The 26,181-nt window shown below is 39.4% G+C and overlaps 1 protein-coding gene across 2 annotated transcripts in view; it reads right to left on the reverse strand.

Annotated features, from left to right (window-relative positions):
• The window catches only part of ITPR2 (inositol 1,4,5-trisphosphate receptor type 2), a 477,037-nt gene that overhangs the window by 121,654 nt on the left and 329,202 nt on the right, over nucleotides 1-26,181 (reverse strand). For both annotated transcript variants that reach the window (XM_045811874.2, XM_087855710.1), the window contains one exon: nucleotides 24,657-24,779. In XM_045811874.2, the coding sequence (XP_045667830.1) occupies nucleotides 24,657-24,779 (123 nt within the window). The remainder of the gene's footprint in view (nucleotides 1-24,656; nucleotides 24,780-26,181) is intronic.

The following is a 26,181-nucleotide window of genomic DNA, read 5'->3' on the forward strand; positions in this document are numbered from 1 at the left end:
ACCTTCTCACTAAGGGGCAGGGGAGCTCTCAGGTCTCTTGTATAAGAGCATTAATCCCATTCACAAGGGCTCCACCATCATGACCTAATCACCTTCCAAAGGCACCAATTCCAAACACCATCACATTGGACATTGGGATTCAACACAGGAATTCGGGGAGTGGGGTGGGGCACAAACATTCAGTCTACAGAAGAAGCTAATACAAATGCAAGCTGTAAAGGAATTTTTCTATTAATTGTGGCACGACAAACAAAGATCCTCTTACCCATTCTTTTCCCTTCTATTAGAAAAAAGAATGGAGGGATAAAGTGAATCTATTTGGGAATGATGGCAACTGTTCAGAGCCACTCTCAGTACTATAAAGTCCCTTATAAAGAAAACAGCCCAAAGAAGAAATAACTGTTCCTCTCTAGAATACTGATGCTAGAATTACTATTCTGTTAGGAGTAGGGCCAAAGACATGATACGAAGAAGAAAAGGCTTTCTCACATGAGACTGAACTGTGTGGTCTCTGCAAGAAAATATTCACTGTGGCAGGAGTATTTGCACTTAGACACTTGACAAGGATAAGCTGCAGGAAACCCCCACTAACATCCAACTTAAATCTGAGGTTAAATAGTGAAAGATGCAGAAATAGTGGCATTTCCCACAGAGAGGGGGAGAACATTAGAGAGTTGGGGGTGAGGGGTAAAGTGAGGGGAGGAAATGTGGAAGAGTACCACAGATGCGGGTTTGATATTATATATACAATAGCTACATAGTATTATAGATAAGGCTATGGGAAGCAGATGAAGTACGAATTCTCCACCAAAGAGTGTCATGAAATGGATTAGCTGGAAAGTCTTAAAGTTAATTCTTGTTCTTTTTTCTCCTTCCCAGACTTCCTTGTTCCCTAGTCAAACACAGTTGTCTATATTGTCTTGCAGAATTTGGATTGTAACTGGAATGGAAAGAGAAAGACATAATGTTTATTTTTCTGGACTTGCCAAATAGTCTCTTGAGAATCCAAAGAGAATGCCTCAAAGGAAGCCATTGCCAAGAGGAAAGCATGGCAATGGGCAGGAAAGAGAATGGGGGTGGGAGGGGTGGGGGGTCATTCTGAGGAAGGCACTCCAGTAAACTTGGGAAAGAAACGACGCAAACCCCGGAGCGCCTTCTGAAGTGGCCGTAGAGGATACGTGGACCACCAGACCAAAGACCTCAGAGCCAAAGGAAAGCATGAAACCTCAGGACCGTTTCCTCCACCCTGCCACATGCACACGACCACAGGGAAGTAAGGAGCGGATCCCGTCCCTCCTTCCACGGGACCGAAGGAAGGAGCCTAGAATGTCAGCATTACCCTACACTAGAGCACCTTCATCAAAGGAGTTTACAAAATATATAGGTCTGAGGAGGTGCCTGGGTGGCTCAGTCGGTTAAGCATCCTCCTTCATCTTAGGCTGTGATCTCGGGATGCTGGGATTGAACCCTGCCTCCACATCAGCAGCAGAGAGTCTGCCTCTCCCTCTCCCTCTGCCCCTCCCCTACCCACTCCTGCTCCCTCTCGAGTGCACTCTCTCTCTCTCAAATAAATAAATAAATATAGGTTTTACTCATCCAAGATCTAAAATAATTTCTTTATCGTTTTTAGAGATCAGTTTATTATTTCCATTGTGGCTAAACTAAGACAAAGATGTGCAAAATGACAAGAAATTCACCAAAACGAACAAAACAAAACAAACAAAAAACAAAACAAAACCCCTCAATTTTCAGATGATCTAGACTCTTATTCATTAGAGTCTGTCCAAAATTACAGTAAAAATCAACAAAAGACCTTTAGTCTTATTGTCATAAGTTTGAAAATATGTTTGATAGATCAACCTTCGAAGCAGGGCAAAGAAAAAACCAACATAAATGGCCCATGAGAAACAATGCATTTTGAAATGACTTAAGGTAATAAGTTATTATTTGCACCATGGTTTTGACATAAAGCATTCAAAATGTTGTGATGAAGAATCTAGTTTTCCTAATCATTGCTAAATTCATCCTAACAGAACATTCTCAAAATGTGGTTCCTGGGGCAGCTGCACCACCTGGGAACTCATCAGAAATGCGAATTCATGGGCCCCACCTCAGGGCCCTTCAGAATCAGAAACTCTGTGGGTGGAGCCCAGCAACCCTGTGAGCAAGCCCTCAGGTGATTTCAATCCTGCCAGCATTTGAGAACCACTGTCCTAACAGTTAGAAAATGTTACCACCACCAGGACCAATTTAGATTCTGGACAGGAATCCACTGTTTTTAAAATCGAAAACTAAAGAAGCAACTGTTTTTTAAAGGAGTTTTTGCCTTCCCTACAAGAAAAATGCAAACATTATTAGATACTCTTCGTAACAGTAAATACTTTCTTGAACAATTTTTTAATTGTAAGTGGGATCGGACGTATAAAAAGAATTCCATTTAGTTTTTAAAAATTGGTCATTTATCGACCATCTGATTTCATTCAAATGTGGAATTTAAGAAATAAAACAGATGAACACAGAAGAAAAAAAAAGAGAAGCAAACCAAGAAACAGACTCTTAATTATAGAGAACAAAGAGGGTTATCAGAGGGGAGGTGGGTGGCGGATGGGGGGATGGGCTAGACAGGGTGGGGGGGGGGGATGGGCATGTAAGTGATGAATCCCTAAATTCTCCTGAAACCAACATTACACTATATGTTAACTAACTGGAATTTAAATAAAAACTTGAAATAAAAATAATAAATAAATAAATAAATAAATAAATAAATAAATAAATAAATAAATAAAAACAGGTCATTTATAGCTTTAATTGGTCATAGCTTTAATTTCTAAACTCACTGTGCACTTTTAAAAATATTTCTGTACTAAAATCCCATTAAAGTAAAAAGTCAGCTTATAAGGAGGTTTATATAATTTATATCAAAATATATATTATACATTAGTTTATAAAATTAGTTTATATGCTTATTTTCATGAAAAGATGAACAAAATTACCTTCTAAAACAAGCTTTTTCCCTACAATTATTTAAGTCAAATTTATTCTTTTTTTTTTTAAGAGAAGGATAGAAAGAGAGAGAGAGAGGAGGGGTAGAGGGAGGAGAGAGAGAATCTTAAGCAGGGTCCACACCCAGTGCAGACACTGACATGGGGCTCAATCTCACAACACTGAGATCATGACCTGAGCCAAAATCAAGACTCGGGTGCTTAACCAACTGAACCACCCTGGTCGCTTTAAGTCCAATTTATTCTTGAGTTCAACTTCACTTAACTAAAACAGGTCATACTTTCTTTGGCTTCAATAATTCAAAAGCTATGTATATTAGGATTTTATAAAGAATTTATCATTTTAAGGGAAAATACCTGTCATTTTATATTGTAATGAAAATTTTAATCATATAATTAAATGCTTAATTGCTTCTGATATCACTGTAAGAATATACATCAGTATTTCCTGAATGACTAAAACTACATGAAAATAAATAGTAAGTAGGTCATCTTATCTGAAATCAGTATATCACAAAAATATTCTATATTAATCATTGTTGCAGTGTCCTATTCAAAACAGATAGAATATTTCTGGGTGAGAAGCAAGAAAAGAAACGAATTCTACATGTTTCATGTGGTTATCCATACAAATAAACATTAATAGAAAAAGAAAGTAGCAACTAACTAATTGCTCGGAAACCCCAAAATGATGTACACTTGGGAGTTTTAGCTTTTGTTCTATAGAATTGATGAAAGACAGACATTTCTTCAGACCCTGCTTCTTTTTGATGTTCATAAAGATAAGTCTTTGAAATTTCTAGGTCTCGCTATTCCTATAAAGGAAGTAATGTATTTCTTCAGATCCAGAGATGAGAGGATAATATTACTTTAGTAGCTCCGTCAAGCACCTACAAATAAATGTGTTGGATATTTCCCATCCATGTTCCCTCCCTAGTGATTTTTCTTTTTTTTTCCTTAAAAAAAATTTTTTTTTTATTTTAGTAGTTTATTTTGGAGACAAAGCAGTGCAAGAGGCCAGCCACACTTTCCTGCTTCCCCAGGGCTCAGGGCTGGACTAGGAAAGGTACCATACAGATACTATAATCAGGGTTCAACACCCAAGTCGTGTAAAGGCGATTAATGGGTGGGCCTTCAGTTTCCAGGACAGCCGGGCAGTTCCAGTGGCACCTGCCCTCACCCTAGGCCCAGTGCTGCTTGATGACGGTCACCACCCAGCCCTTCCTCTCCCAAAGGTGGGTGACTCCCCCACACCCCTGCTGAGCCAGGCCTGAAGGTACCTCTGAGCATCCAGGTCAGCAGCCTCTCTCCGGCCATCCTCACTGGACCAGGGGCCCCCTAGTGATTTTTCAAACATGATCTGGATAATACCAGCAGAACACAAGGATCCTTCTCCATGACAATTTAGATAACGATATGTGAGTGTGCAATATTATTTATTTGATTTTAGTGTGTCTCCCTTGCCTAAAATATAAGTTTCAGGAAGACAGGAATTTTGTCTCGTTCACTGTTGTATCCCACGCCTCCAGAGTAGTGTCCAGCACCAAACAGATCCTTAATAAATATTTATTGAATGGATGGTTGTCATGGAATGTTTCTGTATGATCAATTTTTAATTGTATATGTGTTCAATTTTCTAGAAGAGATTGATTTTTAGGAAATACTGAAGTACAATTTGTAAATGTGAAAGATGTTTTAATTCCTATTTCTGGAATAAAGTAATTAGTTATTTATTTTCAACACAAAGAAGATAAGAATTATACTATCACGGGGCGCCTGGGTGGCTCAGTGGATTAAACGTCTGCCTTCAGCTCAGATCATGATCTCGGGGTCCTGCCACGGGCTCCCCGCTCAGCGGGAAGTCTGCTTGTCTCTCTCCCTCTCCCCCCAACTAATGCTCTCTCTCTTTCTCTCTCCTCTCAAATAAATAAATAAGGAACAGTGCAGAGGATAATAGGGGTAGTGGGGGGAAACTGAATGGGAAGAAATCAGAGAGGAAGACAAACCACATAAGACGCTTGACTCCGGGGAAACAAACTGAGGGCTGAGGAAAAGGAGGTGGGTGGGGGGATGGGATAAGTGGGTGATGGGCATTAAAGAGGGCACGTGATAACGATGAGCCCTGGGTGATATACTGAACTAATGAATCACTGAACATTATATCAAAAGCGAATGATGTACTACTTTGGTTAACTGAATTCAAATAAAAAATAAATAAATAAAATCTTAAAAAAAAAAAGAATTAGACCATCACTATCTCTCAAAAGCATTCTAATTCTTTCACTGTTGCTAGTGATTCTTTTTTTCCAAGGCAAGCGCCAAGAGGTGAAAAGAATCATCTTTTTGAGGCCTTTGACCATATTAAAATAGGTCTTACGGTTGACTGGGAAAACTTAAGAGAGTCCTTGCTCTCAAAGCAATTGTTGGAGTGAGTGGGCTTATTATTCACACTGAGGGATTATCTCTGGTTCTGCCACTGACCTTTCATGGGAACACGTACAAATCACTTGACCTTTTTATGTCTAATTTACCTAGCCGTGAAATAACAGCAATACCTACACTACTGTATCAGAGAGAATTACTGGAGGATCTGGGTTCTTAAGGCTCCTTATGTTCCCGAACCAAGTAGGTTTAGCGAAGAGCACAGTATTACTCGTCTACTCTCCTCTATGATATACCTATTCTAAGAATGAGTCAATTGCTTTTCTGTTGCTCATAGACGTGACGGAGCCACTTTAAAGTGGGTTAATGAAAGGCCTGGAATTATAATGATGAGTTCCACAACAGTTCTCACACTGCCAGTGTGCTCAGGAATCCAATCTGAAGTGCACAAATTAGCCAGATGTAAAATCGGGGGTGGAACGTGGGGAATTGAGAAGAAGCGCTACGAGATAATTTTCAGGAACTTTAAGCTCAATTGCTTGAAAGCATTTCAACCTCAGCTTGTTATAGCTTTCTCTTTCCAAGTTACATCAGACTGAGAACTATCATCTGAGCGCTGCCTCTATGTTTAACTGTCTAATCAACAGCAGCTTTAAAAAAGGTCAGCTTTTGTTAGATAGAGTGGTTCTCAAAAGTGAGAGAATTATTGCTCAAGTGAACTTCTGCATTTCAAAGGCAAACCTAATAAAGGAGGAAATGAGGTGGCAAGGTGAATTTCAACTCTAAGGATTCAGATCAGTTGAATCAAAGTGAAAAGAGACAAAGAATTTCGAACAGATGTATTTTGTTACTTATTCATTTTGTGACATCCAACATCCTTTTAAATGTTACCTAGTCAATCAGAAGTTAAATTACCCAGGTTGCAAATGAAAAGACAAAGGAGGGCATGAAAAGAAGAGAAAGGAAGGTAGGAAATAAAATTTAGAGACAAACTCATGTAGGAAATCTTGCTCTCCTGTCTCAGAAAATCATACAGCTAAGTGATAAAGACGACATATAAGGGTACAAGTATGGAACACAAACGTATAGATACTTAGACAGTTACTGCCTGTATGATAAGTATCTTTAATATTATATGATGAGGTCATGAGTTATCTATAAATACAATACAAAACCGTTAGATCCGTAATGCATGTTATATGTAATCTTTGCATAACATGAAGACTCACTCATCCCAATCCAAAACAACAATTAGAGTATGCCTTGTATGCTCACTCTGAAACAGTCCGTGAACCCTTGATGTATTGTGCCTAGTAATTCTCCAGGAACTGGGATTATAATAGTGACCAAGACAGATAAACCTTCCACTTTTATGGATTGACTTTCTGGTAGTGGAGGAGACACAAACAGATGCGCAAGTGCTAAGACGAAAATAAAGCGGTTGGTTGGGAGTAATGAGCCCTAGGGCAATGGAAGCTGCCATTTTAAATCAAATGGTCAGATTGGTTTAGCAGAAAATTAAAAGGGAGAAGCAAGAGTAAATTCAATGACACACAGCAACATTTTTTTTTTTAATTTTGTATCCCGCTTTTATTTATTTAACATATTTTTCCTTAACATTCCCTTTCTGCAACATATTTTTTGAAAAACATAACTTCAAACAAATGGCTAAACAACACTCCACATTATGGAGGTACCATCCTTTATTTAGCAATATCCCTAATAGTGGTTAGATGATTCTCAAATTGTTTCCATTATTAATAACAAAATGGCAAAATCCCCGTAAATAAGTATTGATCTGCACTGTTTCTGTAGGAAAAATGCCTTGGATGGGAAACACAGGGTCAAAGCGTTGACTATTTTTACAATGATTGACAACTCACAGCAATATTTCTTGACCACAGCCATGAGACCAGCGTGGCTCGAACAGGTCAGGAAGGAGGTAGCCAGAGAGATGGGTGAGGGGGCGGAGGGGCCAGGTCACACTGAGAGGCTTCTGAGGCCAAGATTTGACTTTGCTCAGAAACTGGGAATATCAGAAAGTTTTGAGCAGACAGGTGACATAATCCCCAATTAGTGCTGCCACTGTGTTAGTGAAGACATGAAGGCACCGGTGAATGGAAGCTGGGAGAACAGACACCTAGTGCAATAATCCCAGTGAGAGATGGTGGTTTGGGATGGGGGGATAGTGAGGACGGTGGGCGGATTCTGGAACATACAGTGCAAGAGGACGGATGAGGACAGAGATGGCCAGAGAGGAGGATGGCACAGTTAGCATCACGGGCGCTGATAGACCCAGGTTCAAATCCTTTCGATCCTACTTATTAACAAACCCACATGGGCAAAGTAACAGAGCTTCACTACGCTTCACTTTCTTCTTCTGCAAAATGAGGTTAGTCACAGCGTCTTTTAACATTTACCTCAGAGCGGATTGGATGAGACACTGCACCCAATAGAAAGTAAGGACTTGCTAAATATGAGCTAAAGTAACAGAAAAAAGTAAGAGGAATCAGGAACATGATGTGAAAAGGTCTCCTGAGTCATGCCAGTGAGTATACGCTGTGCTATGGGAAGCTGTTGAAATATCGAATGAGGGGCACCTGGGTGACTCAGTCGGTTAAGCGTCTGCCCTTGCCTCAGGTCATGATCTCAGGGTCCTGGGATCAAGCCCCATGTGGGGCTCTCTACTCATTGGGGAGTCCGCTTCTCCCTCTCTCAAATAAATAAATAAATAAATAAATAAATAAATAAATAAATCTTTTTTAAAAATGTTGAATAAGGAGACAGACACTTTTGAGAATAGCCCCTTTGCTTCGCTCTGGAAAGTGGACCGAAAGGAATCTGACCAGAGGCAAAGAAACAAGAGACCATTGCTGTTGTCCAGCAGGACACGAACATGGCAAGAGGAGGAGAGGCAGGAAGAGTTAGAAGCAGGGCAGATCTGAGAGACATCCAGAAGGTAGAATGGACGGGACATGCTGTCTGGTTGGCGGGAATGCAAGGGTCACGACCAATGCCAGTTTTTTAGCTTGATAACTGGTTAAATCAGCACGCCACTCACGAGAAAGGGAGCTCAGAGTAACCCTTGGGGGAGGCAGATGACGACTTCCAGGCTGAGTTCCCCTGTACCACCCTGGGCTCAAATTGCCGCCTATGAAAAAGAAGAATGTCAGGGCCTTCAGGGGAAGCGAGGAAGGGCCTGGCTGCCTGTCACCACCTACACCCAAAGCATTGCTCTTTTCTTGAGATGTGCGTTCAATTTATTACTTCGGAAGACTTCTACCTTAGTCTTGTGTCATTGTTGAACACGTGGGAGTGATCAACTTTAAAAACAAGTTCAATGTGAGGCACTTCTAGAATCAGTGATAGAGTCAATAAAATAAGGAGTGATGGAGGGGAACAATTTCAAGGAAAACTTGCCCTAAGAATTTGTTTTCTGTTAAAACCATATGGTTGTTTATTCCTTTTGGAGCTCATTTGTGGGCCCTCTTGCAGCATCCATTTAGAGCCTGAATGCCGCAGCTGTCTGAACGCGAGCCCTCCTCTACCCTAATGAGCTTCAGGGAGGTTGATGCGCCTCTCCTTCCTGCCTCCGTCTCAGCAATCTGAGCGTGAAGGCCCCGCCGCAGCTCCCAGACCCACTGACATTTAATTAGCACTGTCGTTTGATCCCAGAGCGTGCCTTCCCAGATAACCATACAGCACCACACAGAGTGGGTACAAGCTAAAACAAAGCCCCGTCTGACAGATCAAGATCTGCTTTTGCAACCTGGAACCTGTGAGGATTTCCTATTAGCCCTTTACAGATACTGCTTTTAGACAAGGCCACTGAGCTGGGAGGAAAGCAAGTATAAATCTGAGGAGCCATAGGAAATCTTGGAGGACATTTTAAACAAAACACACACACACACACACACACACACACACACACACACACACACACTTCTTCTGAAAAGCATCTGCAGTGTATTGAGGGTATCAATAAGGTTGCTCAGTGTGACAGTGAGACAATGTGAGTTGTAATGGCGCCAGTGTTTATCTCCCTCCCCTCTGAGTTTTAGAACTAATATTTCACTTTCATTGTGCATAAGATAGGGATCAGAACAGGACACTTTGAGCTGCTTTGAATCACTGCTTCTCTGACGCTAAGGTGCGTTTTGGAGTGTATCTACTTTTCAGGTAGTAATCCCACAGCCTATCCACCCACCAACACTGTACCTGGGAGTTATCCAAGATTCACACATCATTCCCACTCTCCTCATACCATTCCCAGCCATTAAACTGGCCAGAGATGAAGTAGTCTTTGGGCTAAGGTGGTGGTGATGGCTTCTCATTGCCAACACCCCTAGCAAGACCTACACACCCTCCTCACCTGAAGCTGCCTACCTCCTCGGCCTCCTCTCTGGCCCTCTCCCTCTTTTGCCCAACATTCTGGCCTCCTCTTCTTGTTTGGCCACTAGGGACTTTACATATAAAGCAGTGAGAGACTCGGGATTCTCACAGTGCCTTATAGGGCCAAGGAATATATGCCGAGAAAAGAGTCATGGTTTTCATTTGTTTGTTTTGGTGCAAGCTTTTTTTTTTTTTTTTTTAATGTAGGCTCTATGCCCAGCATGCAGCCCAACGCGGGGCTTAAACTCATGACCCTGAGATCAAGACCTGAGCTGAGATCAAGAGTTGATGCTTAACCGACTGAGCCGCCCAGGCGCCCTGCAAGTATGTTCAAAAAGATATCATCCTGTTACTAAATAGCAGAGATTAATTTCTTTAATCTCTGAGAAAGGGTGGGTTAACAGAAATGAGTTAGGTGATAACAGATTAACTTGATATCTAGAAGGTGGAAAGCACAAAAGGAGAAGGAAGGGAACAGAATGAGAAGAGGTCAGAGGAACGAGAAGAGGAACAGAATTATTTGGCTCTTGGATAATTAGGGAAGGAAGCTGAGGAGGGAGAAAGTCTGGAGTAACTTTTTTGAAACTGCAGCCTGCAGACAACTTGAATAAAAATATCAAGAATTTATGGCAAAGGGCTCCTGGGTGGCTCAGTTGGTTAAGCAACTGCCTTGGGCTCAGGCTGTTTTTCTGGAATCCCAGAATCAAGCCCACATCAGACTCCCTGCTCAGGAGCAGGGAGTCTGGTTCTCCCTCTGGCCCTCCCCCCTCTCATGCTCTCTCTCTCATTCTCTCAAATAAATAAATAAAATCTTAAAAAAAAAAATTTATGGTAAAAAGCTCTTTGGAGCTCTGCCCCAGACTTAAAGTTTCTGGGGATGGGGTCCAAGAATCTGATGCATATTACAATTTGAGAACCACTGCTTTTGACCTCAACTTTAAGACATGGTTTTTCCCAAGTTGGGTATCCAATGCAAGCAGATCCCCCCAGAGAAGTTTCTTCCAGTATGACCCCTAATTCCATCTCATTTCAATTACTTCTGCCTTCATGTCCCCCTCTTCTGCTCTGTTCCACTTGATTCATTCAGAACTCCTGTTTCATACTTGATTCATTCATATGCTCAATCTAATGAATGAACCTATGTCTGCCCCGTCAATTGGTCAGTTAGTTCTCGTGTATAATCAGGCTCCCACTGGTCACAGACACTGAAATCACAGAATCACAGCAATGGAAGAAAAGAACATCCAGTGTGTTCTCTTCTCTGCCGTCAGAAACACTAAGTATATGTCTTTCCGTGTGTGTGCGTGTGCATGTGTGTGTGCGTTACACTCACATACAAAATGAATAAAAACCATAAATATAAACATGAAAATTACTTACAAATTGTTGACCTATCAATTCTTACTCATAAAGATATTTCAATTGTGGGACACAGGAAACTTTCTGGCTGTGAAGATATAAAAATTATCTGAAGCAGGGTTTGACAAACTACAGCTCATGGGTCAAATCGGGTCTGCCACCTGTTTTTTGTTTTTTTTTCTAAGCGAAGTTTCATTTTAACACAGCCATGGTCATTTGTTTTCGTATTTTCTATGGCTGTTTTTACAGTAGAATGGCAAAGTTGAGTATCTGCAGCACGGACAGCCTAAAATATTTACTATGTGACCTCTTTGCAAAATGTTGGCAAACCCTTTATAAAAATAACACACAGGCTGCAGGTCTCACAGAGCCAACCAGAGGTTTAAACAACAGATACCCAGATCAACAGATACACAGATACATACATACACATGGGTTTCCAGAAGATGGTTTTTGAACCAACCAACTTTATATCTCCAAAAATGATTTTATTTCATTAATAACATAAATCTCCACAGGGACTTTCCAGAACTTTCCCCCTACTGTATAATTTCACATAACTACTTGGTTGTGACGTAGAAGGGGGACTTTTTTGGTCTGGCTGAGGATAACTATTTCCCTTTCTGAAACTTGACTTTTTAATCCATTAGTTGATCTTCCAGAATTATTTTGTTACGATGGTCTGTCATTTTTCTGTGCCTGTGTAAGTAATTCTGAAATTCAAAATGCACAACACAAATTGTGGCCAACAGCCACAAAACACAAACGCTGAACAAGCTCTTTGCATTGCTAGTAAGATTCGCATACCTCCATGAGTCTCTCAGCTCTTAAATCAGAAAAAAATTATTTTCATACACTAGCTTAATATTCTAGCATTGGAACTATTGACTAGAAGATATTAGTTGGATCCCTCTGTCCTGCCATCCCATCTCCTACTTCCACAATATATCTTCAGAATAAAGTGTCAGCTACAGAGTATCTTTCCTACATTTGTTTTAGCTAGAAAAACAAGTGAATCAATACACATAGGCAGATACATGCAAGCACACACACAAACACATGCCCAGAATATTACTTAGTGCTTTGACATCCATGTTTTTATACTGGCTTATGTGTTTACTAATTATATTTTCTCATGGGTTCATTTTTAATTGATTTATCTTTAAATACTTGCTTAATAATGTCAGGGAATGAATTAGTGCCTGAATAAAAAGTATAACCATTAAAAGATCTTTTAAAGTCTTGCAATAATGCTTTTGAGTTGGTGGACACCTTCTAAAGCAGATTTCTGTGCCATTTGTTTTCGTGTTATTGTTTTAGCATTCTACAAAATCGTTAATGTCTCATTAATTTTAAGGCGACATAAATGAAAACGAAGTACCCGAAGGAACAGCTTAGCAGAAATTTATGCTATGTCACATTTCAATGAATATTTCCACTGAATTATTTTTTGGTCCTTAGAGCCCTCTAGAATTTGGTAAGAGGTGCCCTCCACTGCTATCTCCCACAACTGCACCACGTTGTCTTCTCTGTCCCTTTAATGTAATGTCCTGGAGCACATAACCTCCCTACACATATCATGGTGAATGTCACCTCTTCTTATGCTTATTCGTTCCCTGTGATGGAGAGGCCTCCCTCTCTCTTTTCTCCTAATTTAAATCTCATCAATATGTAAGATTCATCTAAAATGTCAGCCCCTTCACAAAGCCCACTGCCATTAACTCCAGCCAACATTAACCTATTTCCTTTCTAGTCATCTCCTGAACTCACTTGTTGACTGTAATATTTGCTCACTTACTAACTCACTCGGAAGTATTTATTGTATCAAACACAAGTATTATGCACTAGGCAACACATTCATGAATAAAACATAGCTCCTGCCTTTACTGAATCTGAAGTCTAGCAGAGAAGACAAACAACTAAGTAGGCCACAACAACTCAGTGATATATGTAAGCACAGTGTGTGATGGGAACACCCAGGAACAGACTTGGGTTAAAGTAATGGTAAAGAGCTCAGGTTCTGGAGTCAGAGTGTCTGGATTGGTATCAAAGTTGGAAAAACGGTGGGAAAATCAAGAGTTCCATTATGGATATGTAAAGTGTGAGATGCCTAAAAAGACATTTAAATGCAGATTTCAAACAAGCAGTTGGATGTACCAGTCCAGTGTTCAGAAGAGAGGCCCACGCTGAAGATATAAATTTGGGACTTATTGTCGTACAGCTGGTGTTTAAAGTCATGTGACTGAATGAGATTATCTCGGGAGTGTCAATTGAGGAGACAAGAGATCCATGGAATGAATCCTAGAACACACTGACTAGAACACTTCTGATAGAAGCAGGAGAGAGGAATAGGAACCAATGAAAGAAATTGAGAAGGGGCCAATAAAGAAGCAGAAAGTCCAACAAACTGTGCTGTGTGAGAGCTAAGTGAGGGAAGTATTTCCAGAAGAAGAGAGCGACTGTGTCAAACGACGGTGATAGGTCAAATAGGCTGAGGAATGAGAACAAATCAGACTGAGCAAGACAGCAGTCACTCGTGACCTCACCAGGAGCTGCTCTGGTGCCATGCTAAGGATGAAAGCCTGGCAGGGATGAATTCAAGACAGAACAAAAATAGAAGAATTGGAGGTAGCAATTGTGTACCATCTTTTGAGAAGTTCTGGTATAAAAGGGAGCCAAATTATGGCCCAGTGGACTAGGGGTTTTAGAGAACCAGATCTGCATGCTTGAATGAGGAGCAAATGATGGAATGATCGAGTATAGAAGGAAATTGCTCTCTCTCTCTGTTCCTCTAACTCTTCCCCTGACTCTCTCTTCTCCCTTGTCTCTGCCACAAGCTCACTTTCCCAGGCCCACTCCTAACCTGAGAAACCAGAGCACCCCAGATATCCACAGGACTTGGCACACTGTGATTGTTTTTATATCTCCCTGTAATAAATGGTAAATTTCCTGAAGGTAGAGACTATATCTCATTTTCACACCTTCATCTTCACGTCCGTGGCACAAAGGATGTCTATAGAATATCTGCCCCCAGAAGGAGTAAATAATGTGATCACAAGCAGGGAGACCTCCCCATGAGGAGGTAGGCTCATCAAGGGGAGGGATTTGGGTCTGTCTGCTCACTACTTTATCCCCAGCACTGGGCATAGAGCCTGGTTCTAGTAGGTAACGAATAAATACACTTTGAATAAAGAAGGAATTAAGAATGAGTGTAGCTGGGGAAAGTCAGGAAAGTAATTCTGATGAGTCTTAACATTTGTAGAGCACTTCCTATGCACCAAGCTCTGTGCAGATGCTAGATGCATGTGCACAAATGTCTGTCGAAAACATTTTCAACCTTTACGTTATGTTAAAATTTTCATTGAAAATCCACTTACTCTTTTGACTACAGGGAATGCATGGTAACAGGATAGAACAAGGCTGTTTTTGTTTTTCTTTTTAAATCTGGTGTCTAACAGGTATTTTTTATTTCTAAATTATATTAGTGAGGAAGGCCTACTAATCTTAACCTGTTACAACACCATTAATTAATATTACTACATAAGGGTTCCCTCAATAAATTCCTCTTCAAATTAAGTACAAAGAAATTTTGTGCTTCACTAATAATCAATATGAGTGGGGGGGTTTTTTGCATTATATATGAATCATATAACTAGTATTTCTTTTTTTTTTGCCTCGAAACACAGAATTTCTTTTTTTTTTGCCAAGAAACACAGAATAATTAATGCTCAAAATAACATTAGTTAATAATCATCTATTTTATTAACTCAAACTGCTTTGTGAAGGCAACATAGAAAAATATCTTTTGGTGGGGGAAAAACAGTTGATCCTGGATTTCTTATATCTTTTAGGAAAGAAAACTTGCAATCATGTTAAGTTTTCAGGTGAAGTTCCTTTAGTTGCCTATATCTCTCTACGTATCTGTTGTCAAGATTAACAACAGTTTTTTTTTTTTTTTAACAGCTGGGTAATTAGGTTAAGTCTACTTTCTGAGACTTTAGAAAAATAATCTCGATAGTAAGAAAGTTTTTTTCAACTAAGTTCACATATCGGAAAGTTTCTACATTATCAAAGTCCCCCTATGAAGTGATCTTACATACCTATTTTCACAATGACTACTGTACTCCTCACGTTTCACGTTTATCTATACTCGCTTTTGATTATAACTCAGAAATGCTGAACATTATTCATTCCCGAGGACTGAAAAACAGTTCTGTGCATTTTTTTTTCAATCTGGCGTGTTGTGCAGAACTGTTTGGAAAACACTGTTTACCCCGCTGTCCTTTCCCTTTCATGGATTCCTTTGAGAACTGAATACTGACAAAAAGGTGATCATTAATGAATAGTACAGATATTAATTGTATTGTGCATAATTTTTCACTCTTGGTTACCAGAAGCTCTGAGTCCTGCCGATAAGCAGTAAGAATATTAGCCGAGACCCTCGGCATACTTAAAATCCTTTTCCTTCTCAAGGCTTTTGTTCTTGAATTCTAACAGTCTGATTTTACAAGTGCATTTCTTACTCAACCTCAAATTCCTTTCATAAGTAGGTAAGGTATACATAAATACAAAAATATCCAGTAGCTGGTTAGTTTCTCCGTCACATTATTTAAAACATAACCTAGTCCAGTAAAGGAGCCATTGTTGTCCAACTACTCTCTAGAGTCCATAAAAGTCTCTGAAAGTTTACTCTAAAAGCATAGTTGATGGACACCCCTCATATTTTTATAGATGAGGAAGGTGAAGTCAGAGACGTTGAGTGACGTCATCAACTAATGGAGAAAATACAGGGTGCAAGGGTGAATAAGAGCTAAGCCGTCTGTACAATATTCTAGCCTACGTGTTACTGAGCTACAAGTGCTTCTGTGAGCTGAAAAACCCAGCTGTGTTTTCTACTTTCTGCACTACAAGCAATAATAAAGATGAAGTAATTGTAAGTTAGTTAAAACCCTTCAAAGATATTAAAGATGGAAGTTATGTATCCAATTACAAACCCATCCTTCTGTTTCTACAAATAAAGTAAATGAAGCAATGCTGATTACTATATATTAGCATAAGAAAACAGAAGCCCCAAAGAGGTGAGTAGCGAAGTCTCTAAGGAAAACATTTTAAGTAGTCTGAGTAATATATACACTGCATACCACTTCAGTAAAAATTAAAATTTAGCTATTTAGAGTATGTATATGCATATCCTTTAAAATGAATATAGCTCAAGAAATTGCAGCTATGAGATTTAATTCTTCAGGAAAAGAAAATGGATGAATGAGGACTATCAGGACATCGAGAAAATTCTGTCAGTATAACTTAACAAAAAGAATCCTAGTACTTGAAACATGATGGCTACTCCTACCATTCTCTCTCTCCTGAAAGGAAAGAAAGAGATACTGGCTTCGACTGGGGACAGGGTACCAACCCAGGTGTCTAAAATATGTTAGGAAAGGCTATGTCTTTTTCTGAATGGAAAAAAACATCTAGAAGTCCCCCTGCCTGGTATCTCTAACTCTCCTAATAGACTTTGAATTCAGTGGATAAAGTCGAAATAAGAGCAGACATAAGGATGAGCCAAAGACAAAGCAAAGGCCTTCAAAGTTGCTAGAATTCGGATTGATGCTCTAACAATTATGTCACTCAGAAATAAATATATAGCTACCAAACATGAAATGTTGAGCGGAAAAATAATTGCTTCCACCGAACTTGGCTTCATGATCCTTACACCAAACTAACAATTACGGAGTCCAATTTCAATCCATTTCCTGGATTGCATTTTTTTATTGCTCCCATTAACCATGAATTTGAGAGGTCATATAAATGGCAGCAATCCAAAGATTCTTTGCTGCTTGGTGAAAGATATGTAGGTGCCCATTAGAGGATTTAAATCTATTACGTCAAGTATTTTTTCCCCAAGATATTCTTCTTTGTGGAAAAAAAGATATTCTTCTTCTTCTTTTTTTTTAATGAGGCCTCATGGGTGCCCAGATTTGGAGAATCTACTACTAATTAAGTAGCCAAGACCTACACACATGAAACAAAGAACAATTCGAGGATGATATACAGCATCAGCTCTTGTGAAAGTATGTGCGCGGTTCGGGGTGAACATAACAGATATAAGAATCCAATACAAGGAAAAGATCGTTGTTGGCTGGAATTCATCTAAGAAATGGGGTAAGTCAGTCTCAACTTGGATCTTAGAAAAACTAAGGAAGTACTAACATGAGTTTTAAGAAAAGGAGGAGATATTTTATTAGTTCAGAAGTGGCATCATGAACAAAAGTAAGAAAAGTGCTGGCATGAGGGAGATACCACAGGGCTCTGTCTATGTGGGGTTTGCTGATGTGATCGCTCCACGGAATTAAAAAGCCCATAGGAGCTGAGTAAGAGTCTTGACTGTAAGCATGCTAATATCAGTTTGGTAGGACCCTCATAATCTTACTTGTTGCCTGTATTACATAAAAATATTATCAGCCTGCATGCATTTTTGCAAGAAATTATTCCCCAAACTCTTCTTGAGTGTCCACTATATGCTAAGGTATGTAGTTGGCATAGGACTAGAAAAAAAATGTGCCTAGGCACAAAGTATTTATACTCCAGTGGAAAAATTTATCATTAATTTTGATCACGATAAGGATGATGATGATAACAAGACATTATCTCTATTCAGCTTTTTTGTTATAATACTGAAATTATAAATACTGACGTTTTAGAGTATGTCATGTCTTAGTCATTCCTTCATTCATTTTACATTCATTCACTTGTATCATTCATGAAACATTTATTAGATGCCTATAATCAAGGTGTTCACAGTTATCAAAGATGTTGACTTAATTCAAATTATTATATTCATTTCATATAAAGACATAAGTAGATACCACACAAAAACCCTACCAATATTCCCAAAAGAAGTCCCTTTCTCTAAAATATCTATGGTGCATTTTGGCAGAAGTTGCCTCTGAAGGAACGTTCTCCCTCCTCCTTCTAGCCTTCAAGATTCAGTTCAAGTATCACGGCTTCCACGAATCCTCTCCTAACTCCTAGGGCACATGTATCTCATGCATACCTGTCTCGTGCATACCTCCACTTTAACAAAAGCATAGTAATTGTGAGCTCTGGATAGCACCTTTATTCATCTTTCCATTTTAGCGACTGAAACAATGCCTGACGTAAAAGGTGCTCAATAAATGTTCTTAAATGACTACGTTGTAATAAGTGACCTTCGGGTCGTTGTATTATGATTATAATATTCGAGTCCTAACATCTGGTGGAGGGTCTAGCTACAAGATCTTTTGTTTCTCTAGACACGCCAAGCTCATTGCCACTTTCAGGCCACTCTCTGGGATGTCTGCCATATTTCCCCATTTCATACTGCTGGCATTTGCTTTTTTACTTAGAGCGAGTTTCAATTTCAGCTCCTCAGAGAAAACCCTCCTGATCCCCAATCTACAATAGCTTTCCATTATTGCCTTTCATCATCACACCCTGTTTTCACTCACTGGAGGGCTTATATCACTATCTGCTGTCTTTCTGGTCTGTCTACTCTTCATTGCTCCCAGTCAGAATATAAATTCCCTGAGAGCTGATCTCTTGGTAGTCTTCACTGCTTTATTCCTAATATCCAGCACAGTGCCTGGCATCTAGTAGGCACTCAATAGATCCATGCAATTGAATGAAGAATAAATGAGAAATCTGGACACTCTAACTCCATAAGTGGCAAACTATGGTTCATGGGCTGCCTTCCACTTGCTGGTGAGTTTTGTTTGGACTGCTCAGTGTTTTTATCAAATGAGTCGTCAACGTTAAAAAATTAAGAGATTTTACATTTTTCAAAAATTTAAAAACTCAGGTTTCTTGTGAAATGCCAAAACAAGTTGAAATCTAGGGCCTGTAATCCAGCTGGAAAGTCAGCAGGTGTGCTTTGGAAGAGGATCACCAGACTGTCCCACGTTCACCTGCTCCCACAGTGCTCACTCACGTGCCCTGTCTGACCCTGAAGGTGGTCTGGATTTGGCCCTGACTTCTGCTAAAGCTCTTTCCATGACACATGCTCTATGTCACATTCATGTGACTCCTATAAACCCTGCCCTCATGGACTCCTCTCATTACTGAATCTGGGGCTAGTCCTTCAGAGATAACTCAGCCTTAGAACTTGCTTTTTTATTATTCCTGCACTATGACATGGGAAGATTATATAATCAAATACTTAACTGAATTCATTATATACCAGATGAAAATCTAAGTGTGTGTTTAAGAGATCTCAACGGGGCACAAGAAACCTACCATTAAAACATTAAAAAGCAATTAATCAGGAAGAAGTAGATATAGCTACTATGACTAAGATTTGTTACTGTTAATTAAAATTCACTAATAAAAAATGAATACTGTCAGAATGGATAAGCACATTTTCAAATAATTCACAAAAAATAGAAATACCAAATAACATGAAAAAAGAGTCCATTTGGGGGTTCAGTCAGTTGAGCGTCTGACTACTGTTTTCATCTCAGTGGGGCACCTGCTTGAGATTCTCTCCCTCTGCCCCTTCCCACACTGACCCTCTTTCTTTCTCTCACTCCAAAAAAAAAAAAGAGGCCCATTTTATTGGTAATTCAAAAGATGTGAATTAAAATGAGATCCCCCTTTCATCTATAATTCATTAATTCACTTAACAAACATTTGTGAAGTAGTCACTATGTTCCAAACACTATAAGTTTGGCAAAGATTTTTTTAAATGGTAATAATGTAGGATTCAGTAAGATTAGCACCATCACACACTGCGGAAAACAATTTTATGATACGTATCAAGAACCATAAAATAGTTACTACCCTGTGATCTAGTAATTAAACTTCTTGGAACTTATCCTAGGGAAGTAATCAGTGTAACAGACAAAGATTAATGTATGAGGATGTTAATCATAGCATAATTTATAATATCAAAAACATTGGAAACCAAATGTCCAACAATAGGAGTGATTAAATAAGTTATGGTACATTCAAATGATGAATGATTATTCAGTCGTTAGAATGATGTTTTCAAAGACCATTTAGTGACATAGGAAAAGCTCATGAAAAATTTTAAAACCTATATTTTAAAAATAATTTCATATAGCCAATTAAAGTGATCCATTCCATGCTGGCTAATTGAACATAATAATAATAATAATAATAAAAAAAAGTGAAGTGATCCATTCTTTTTTGCCTTATGAGCCAGGAGTTATTTTTGCTTTCCACAGGTTTGCTAATTAATACTTTTCTCCATATACATCTTAATTCTGGTAGGTATTGAAATAAAGAGTCCTACATGTTCACTGTAGCATTAGTCTCAGTAGTCAAGATATGGAAACAATCTAAGTGTCCATCAATGGATGATGCATAAAGAAGATGTGGTGTATATATATATGGAATATACACATGGAATATTACTTAACTATGAGAAAAAAGGAAATCCTGCTGTTTGCAACAACTTGGGTGGACCTAGAGGGCATTATGCTAAGTGAAATAAGTCAGAGAAAGAGAAACACCATATGATCTGTTATGTGTGGAATCAAAAAATGTGGAAATCAGAGAAACAGAGAGTAGAATGATGGTTACCAGGGGTTGGAGGCTGGGAGAAATGAGGAGATGTTGGTCAAAGGGTACATACTTCCGCCTATAAGACTAACAAGTTCTGGGGATCTAAGGTACAGCAGGGTGACTATAGCTAATAATACTGTACTCATACACTTGAATGTTGCCAAGAGAGCGTATCTTAAATGTTCCCACCAAAACGGAAAAAATGATGCAATGGGATGAAGCAAATGCTATGGTGGCAATCATTTTGCAATATATAAATGTGCCAAATCAACACATTATACACCTTAAACTTACACAGTGTTATGTGTCAATTATAGCTCAATAAAGCTTGGGGGAAAATAAAGTTTTTCAGACCGAAAAACAGAAATTGCTACATGGGAGCAGAAAAGCAATATGGTTTAATACATGTTAAACACATACAAAGTATTGAAGAATGTCCTAGATTGCAGTCAGTGACTATTCTATGGAAAGATAAGAATAAAGAGGAGAGGAAGAGTAACAAAGCAAAATATAAGAGAACAAGCCTAGCAGAAAGAGGAGGCAGAGATGTGTAAGGAGAACATGTGGAGGACAGAAGATCAAAAAGGACCCATAGCTGAATTTTAAGGAAATGTTCTGCACGCACCATAGTATTAGAACTTAAGAAATTCCCTTTTTGATGTATTTATAGTTTTATGTAGATCAGACAAGACACTTACAAGAAGCATTATTTGTTTCTTGTAACACCAACCACAGGAAGGGCCAAAAAGGATGTCACGGTAGAAAAAGCAGAACTGCCTCACTACCATGAAAAGAATAACAACAAAAATTGAAAGTCTGAGTGCACCAAAATAAACTGTCTGTACAAAAGATGATTATAGTAAAACAAGGAGGAAGTTGAACCCTAGTTTTGGAATTACTGAACTGTGCAAAGGCAGAAACCAATCTGCATGGTCATCAGCATTCAGGAGACAAATAATTCCATATCCACAATGAAAGCAGCAAAACCTGGGCTCCACCAAACCCTTGGAGCACAGCTACATGGCTGTTCCTGAAAACAAAGCACGCGACTCCTACTCTTTCCATTTGTGCCTCCATGTGGTGGCTGTTTGGACAGCAGATTCTTAAAGTACTCAGCAACCATGGTTGGCCTCCTGAGAAACCAAATTACCATGTCAGCTTAGCGAATGCCAAAGGAGTCACTTGTGGAAAGATCAAAAAAGCACAGTGGGCTCTCTTCTCTGAGTGAAAACTGAATTTTTCATTAAAAAAAAAAAATGGTGGGAGGAGTCACCCAAGAGAATACATTTGAAAGTAATAAGGTAACAATGTTCCCTGTCACTCTAAGAAAATAAGCAGACAGTTGCTTAACTCTACACTGTCACTTACATACACTGCTCCATATATTTTGCCATTCCTATCCTGTTTTTGAGTTCCTGGAAGAACACCCATGGACTCTCACTTCATATTTACTCTTACAATTTAATCACAAGGCTTAGAGTGTTCAGAATTTCCTTCTTCCCTATACTGAGTCTGGCTTCACTGATGTATCTCTATGTTGTACCAGCCCAGCTCTGCAAACTACTGCTCTTTCAACATTTTGGTTTTGCAAAATTAAGAAACCTCTGTATATCCATTCAAGCCATTTTCACATGCGTAATTTTATCTCTTCGTTTCAGTAAATTGTATCCTCTGGTTCCTTCTTTTTTACTACTGAATTCCTACTCCTTGGACAACTCTACCATGGTCTTTGAATCTAATCTGTTCTCTCCAAGCACTGTCATAAACTGACACCCATCAAGATCATTGACCCTTATGCCATCTGCATTTCTAACTTCTTTCATATTTTATACCATTATCCTTCATTCTATGGCCAGCTCTTGCATTCTTTACCCTCATTCTCCATTCTTTTCTACATTCTCTATGGCCTGTTTTTAAAATCTGTACTCCCTACTCTTATACTTAGTCTGCTTAAAAATGAACTGACCTACAAAAGTCTTTTCTTGACCTCGACATTTTAACTGTTCCGCATATTATATGGGTAATCTGAGATGGCATTTTTAAACCTCCTCTCCACGGACGTGGGTGATTGGTTCAAACATCTGCCACTTTACCGGCTCCAAGGCCGACTTAGCTGGGCTGGTTGTTCATTCCCCACTGAAAGGCTGTCATGTCAGGACTTGTTCATGCAGCCGCTCACTCGTGCAAGGGGGGCCAGCCTCTCCAGACAGAGCGAGACTAGCTTTCAGTCAAGAAAACATGGGTGGCTGAATTCCCCTACTTCCTTCCTCTAAAATTTCATTGCTCACTCTGGCCCACTCTTCCTTGTTGTTTTCCTTCCACAATGCTACAGCTTCTGAAATAGCTCCTGTCCATGCACATGCTGGCCCATCACATTTCTCTCTTCCTCCTAGTAGCTAATTTGATTTTCATTCTCAGCCGGTGATTTTTTTCTTTCCACTCACGTTCAATCTTTAGTCATTCCTTTTCTAGACTGACTCAGTTCCTGTCACCTGAATTTCTCTCTGTCTCTAAAATGACACCTTTGGGGCGCCCGGGTGCTCAGTTGGTTAAGTGCCTTCAGGTCAGGTCATGATCTTAGGGTCCTGGGATTGACCCCCATGTCTGGCTCCCTGTTCAGCGGGAGTCTGCTTCTCCCTCTCCCTCCGACCCTCCTCCTGCTTGTGCGCATTCTCTCTCTCACACTCTCTCTCTCAAATAAATAAATCTTTAAAAAATAAAAATAAAATGACACCTTTTCCACCTCCTAAAACTCTGTGTTCTTCCTTCAACTTGTCCTTCATTCTGGCTTTCAGCTCCTCAATACTTAAAATTCTCTTTTGTCTTTCTAGCTATAACCCATCTGCCCTTATTTGTTTCCATCTATATATGCATTTTGCTATACGATGAGAGACCCAAAAATCCTCACAGTGATCAAACTGTATTAAAAAATCAAAGCAGCCTCTTTTGTTAATATATTTTAAAATCTGACTCCTTCCCAGAATCTTTTGTAAAGATTACACTCAAGTTTACATACATTATACAGTTATACAGAGAAGAGAAGGGCAAGAAGTGTCTAAATAGCAACATTTTAACACCTTAAACTGACACAGTGCTGTATATGTCCATTATATCTCAATAAAACTGGAAAAATAAAAAAGTGAGAATAAATCAATGTACTTTATATCAATGCTCAATTAACTGGTAAGCTGTATGAGGAAGAAGGAAGAGGGAGAGGTAGACAATGTGAGAAGATGACTAGAAGGAAAGGTCGGAAAAGTTTGGACTGTATCCCATAGAAAAGAGGGAGTCACTATAGACAAAATCAAATTGGCACTGTATATTTAAAATTTTTAACTCCTAAAAAAATTTGCAGTAGAAGATGCAAATTTAAAGTTGGTCTTCATGTTAATAAAATTAAATTCTTCAAACAACACTTATCAAGTGCCTGTTTTCATAAAGAACTATAGAATGGCAATGGGTCCTCTAAAAGAATTTAAAATTTAGCCTCATATCTGTTAGAAGTCCAATGGAAACCAATTAGAGGCTGCCTCTTCTGGCTTCTGTATGAAGCACGCCAACCTACAACTCAAAGAGGCCAGAAGCCGTCTGCAAGGTTTGTCTCGATTAGACCACATGTGCCCCTTACTTCACACCCTCTATCTTCTCAGTTCGCCTCTCCTCCTTTCTCCTTCGAGCTTCCATGTGTTGTCATGGTTTGTCTATTTCTCAGCTTCTAACCTGGCACTGTCTCCTGTCTCCTGGCCCAGCAGTTTTTGGTGGCAAGTACCAGTTTCTTGTGAACCAACACTTAGCACAGCTCTCGGAACACAATCAGGCACTCTGGGAGCGTTTCCTTGGCTCAGAGCAAGGGGGCAGGTGCTGAATAACTGACAGGACCAGAACTTGAAAATATAACAAGTCATGACACAAAACACAACTGATAAGATTAGCAATAATACAAGATATAAAAGGTGACACCTGATGGGCCAGGATATAGATATTGTGTCCAACATCTTTAGGGGAAACACCATCATCTCCGCCCTCGTCATCCCCATGGTCACATTCCAGTCCTTGGTTATAGGCATTCTTCATCACATCCACCTATCAAAAAAGCAAATAGGAACAAGACATTTTATGTTGTTTATGAGGTATACTTAAAAACCGGAACACTTTCTAAGACTTGAAGAGTACAAAAGAACTATTAATGAAAATGGCTTTGGAAAATGTCTTAATTTATACGAATGTGAAAGTATTTTCCTACAATATTTTCTGTCTTCCTTGAAAAATTTTGCTTTGATATTTGAATGTTGGCAATGTCAAAGTTCCCACCAATTAGGAGACTCTGGAACCCTGATAACCATCCATTATTTATTAAGCGCCCACTAGGTAACAGGGACAAATGAAGCTGGATGTTGTCCTCTGCACTGAGGACCCAACAGCGGGTATAACACAGTATGTGCCCTCTAGGAACTTCCTGTCCAGTGGGAGAGCCAGCACATCAAGAGGTGAACACAACAGTCCCACAGCCACACTAAGCGTGAGGCACTAAGTGAGCACAGAGCAGGGGCACGAACTCAGGCAACAAACTGATGGTGAGCCACACGAGGCAGCGCGTGATGAGATAAAGGTGTTGCAGGCAGAGGAGACAGCATTTTCTAAGGGCTCTTGTATAGCGCTGTTGTTGAATGAATATGTAACTCATTGCCCCATTTAACCATAGGAATACAGAATGCCTTGCTTCTCTTAGCTCACCGCCTTACAGATATAAGGCTCTCAGTAAATATATGTTAAATAAAACTGCATCTTACATTTCTCTTTACCAGGCCTCCTCAGCTCCACTCCTTACTCTTAAAGAGGGAGCAAAAGAGTGCCTTCCACAGGATCTCCCCATAGTATCAACAGTGGTGCTCCTAAGACTGGGACTCAGTCATGGGGCCACTGAGCTACATGGGTTTGAGTGTGTTCTCAATGCTTTGAAAAACCAATTCTTTCAAGGAAAACAAAAAAGAGAGATGGAGACAAACCGAGAAATTGACTCTTAATTACAGAGAACAAACTGATGGTTACCAGAGGGGAGAGGGATGGGGGGACAGGGTGAAACAGGTGATGGGGATGAAGGAGGGCACTTGTCGTGATGTATGGAATTGTTGAATTACTATATTGGGCACCTGAAACTAATATAACACTGTATGTTAATTATACTGGGATTAAAATTAAAGAAAAAGAAACTCAATGTTTTTAAAGCATGCTTATGTTACTTCATAATTTCCATGCAAGTGAGGAGGAAAATATCACTTCTACAATAAGAAGACACACTAATGATCTCTGTGGAATCCCCATCAAGTCTTCATATAATTTCCTTTAGGCCAAGCATGGTGCAACATTTCACTGATAGAAACAAATACAAAAGGTATGGGTTTTATTTTTATTGTTCAAAAAGAGGTATAAATAAATTTTTGAGGAGTACAAACATTTTTTAGACACCTTTCTCATATATTTCAAT

This window comes from Ursus americanus, chromosome 25 (assembly GCF_024610735.1).
Source record: "Ursus americanus isolate L20-20 chromosome 25, mUrsAme1.1.p, whole genome shotgun sequence".
NCBI lineage: Eukaryota > Metazoa > Chordata > Mammalia > Carnivora > Ursidae > Ursus > Ursus americanus.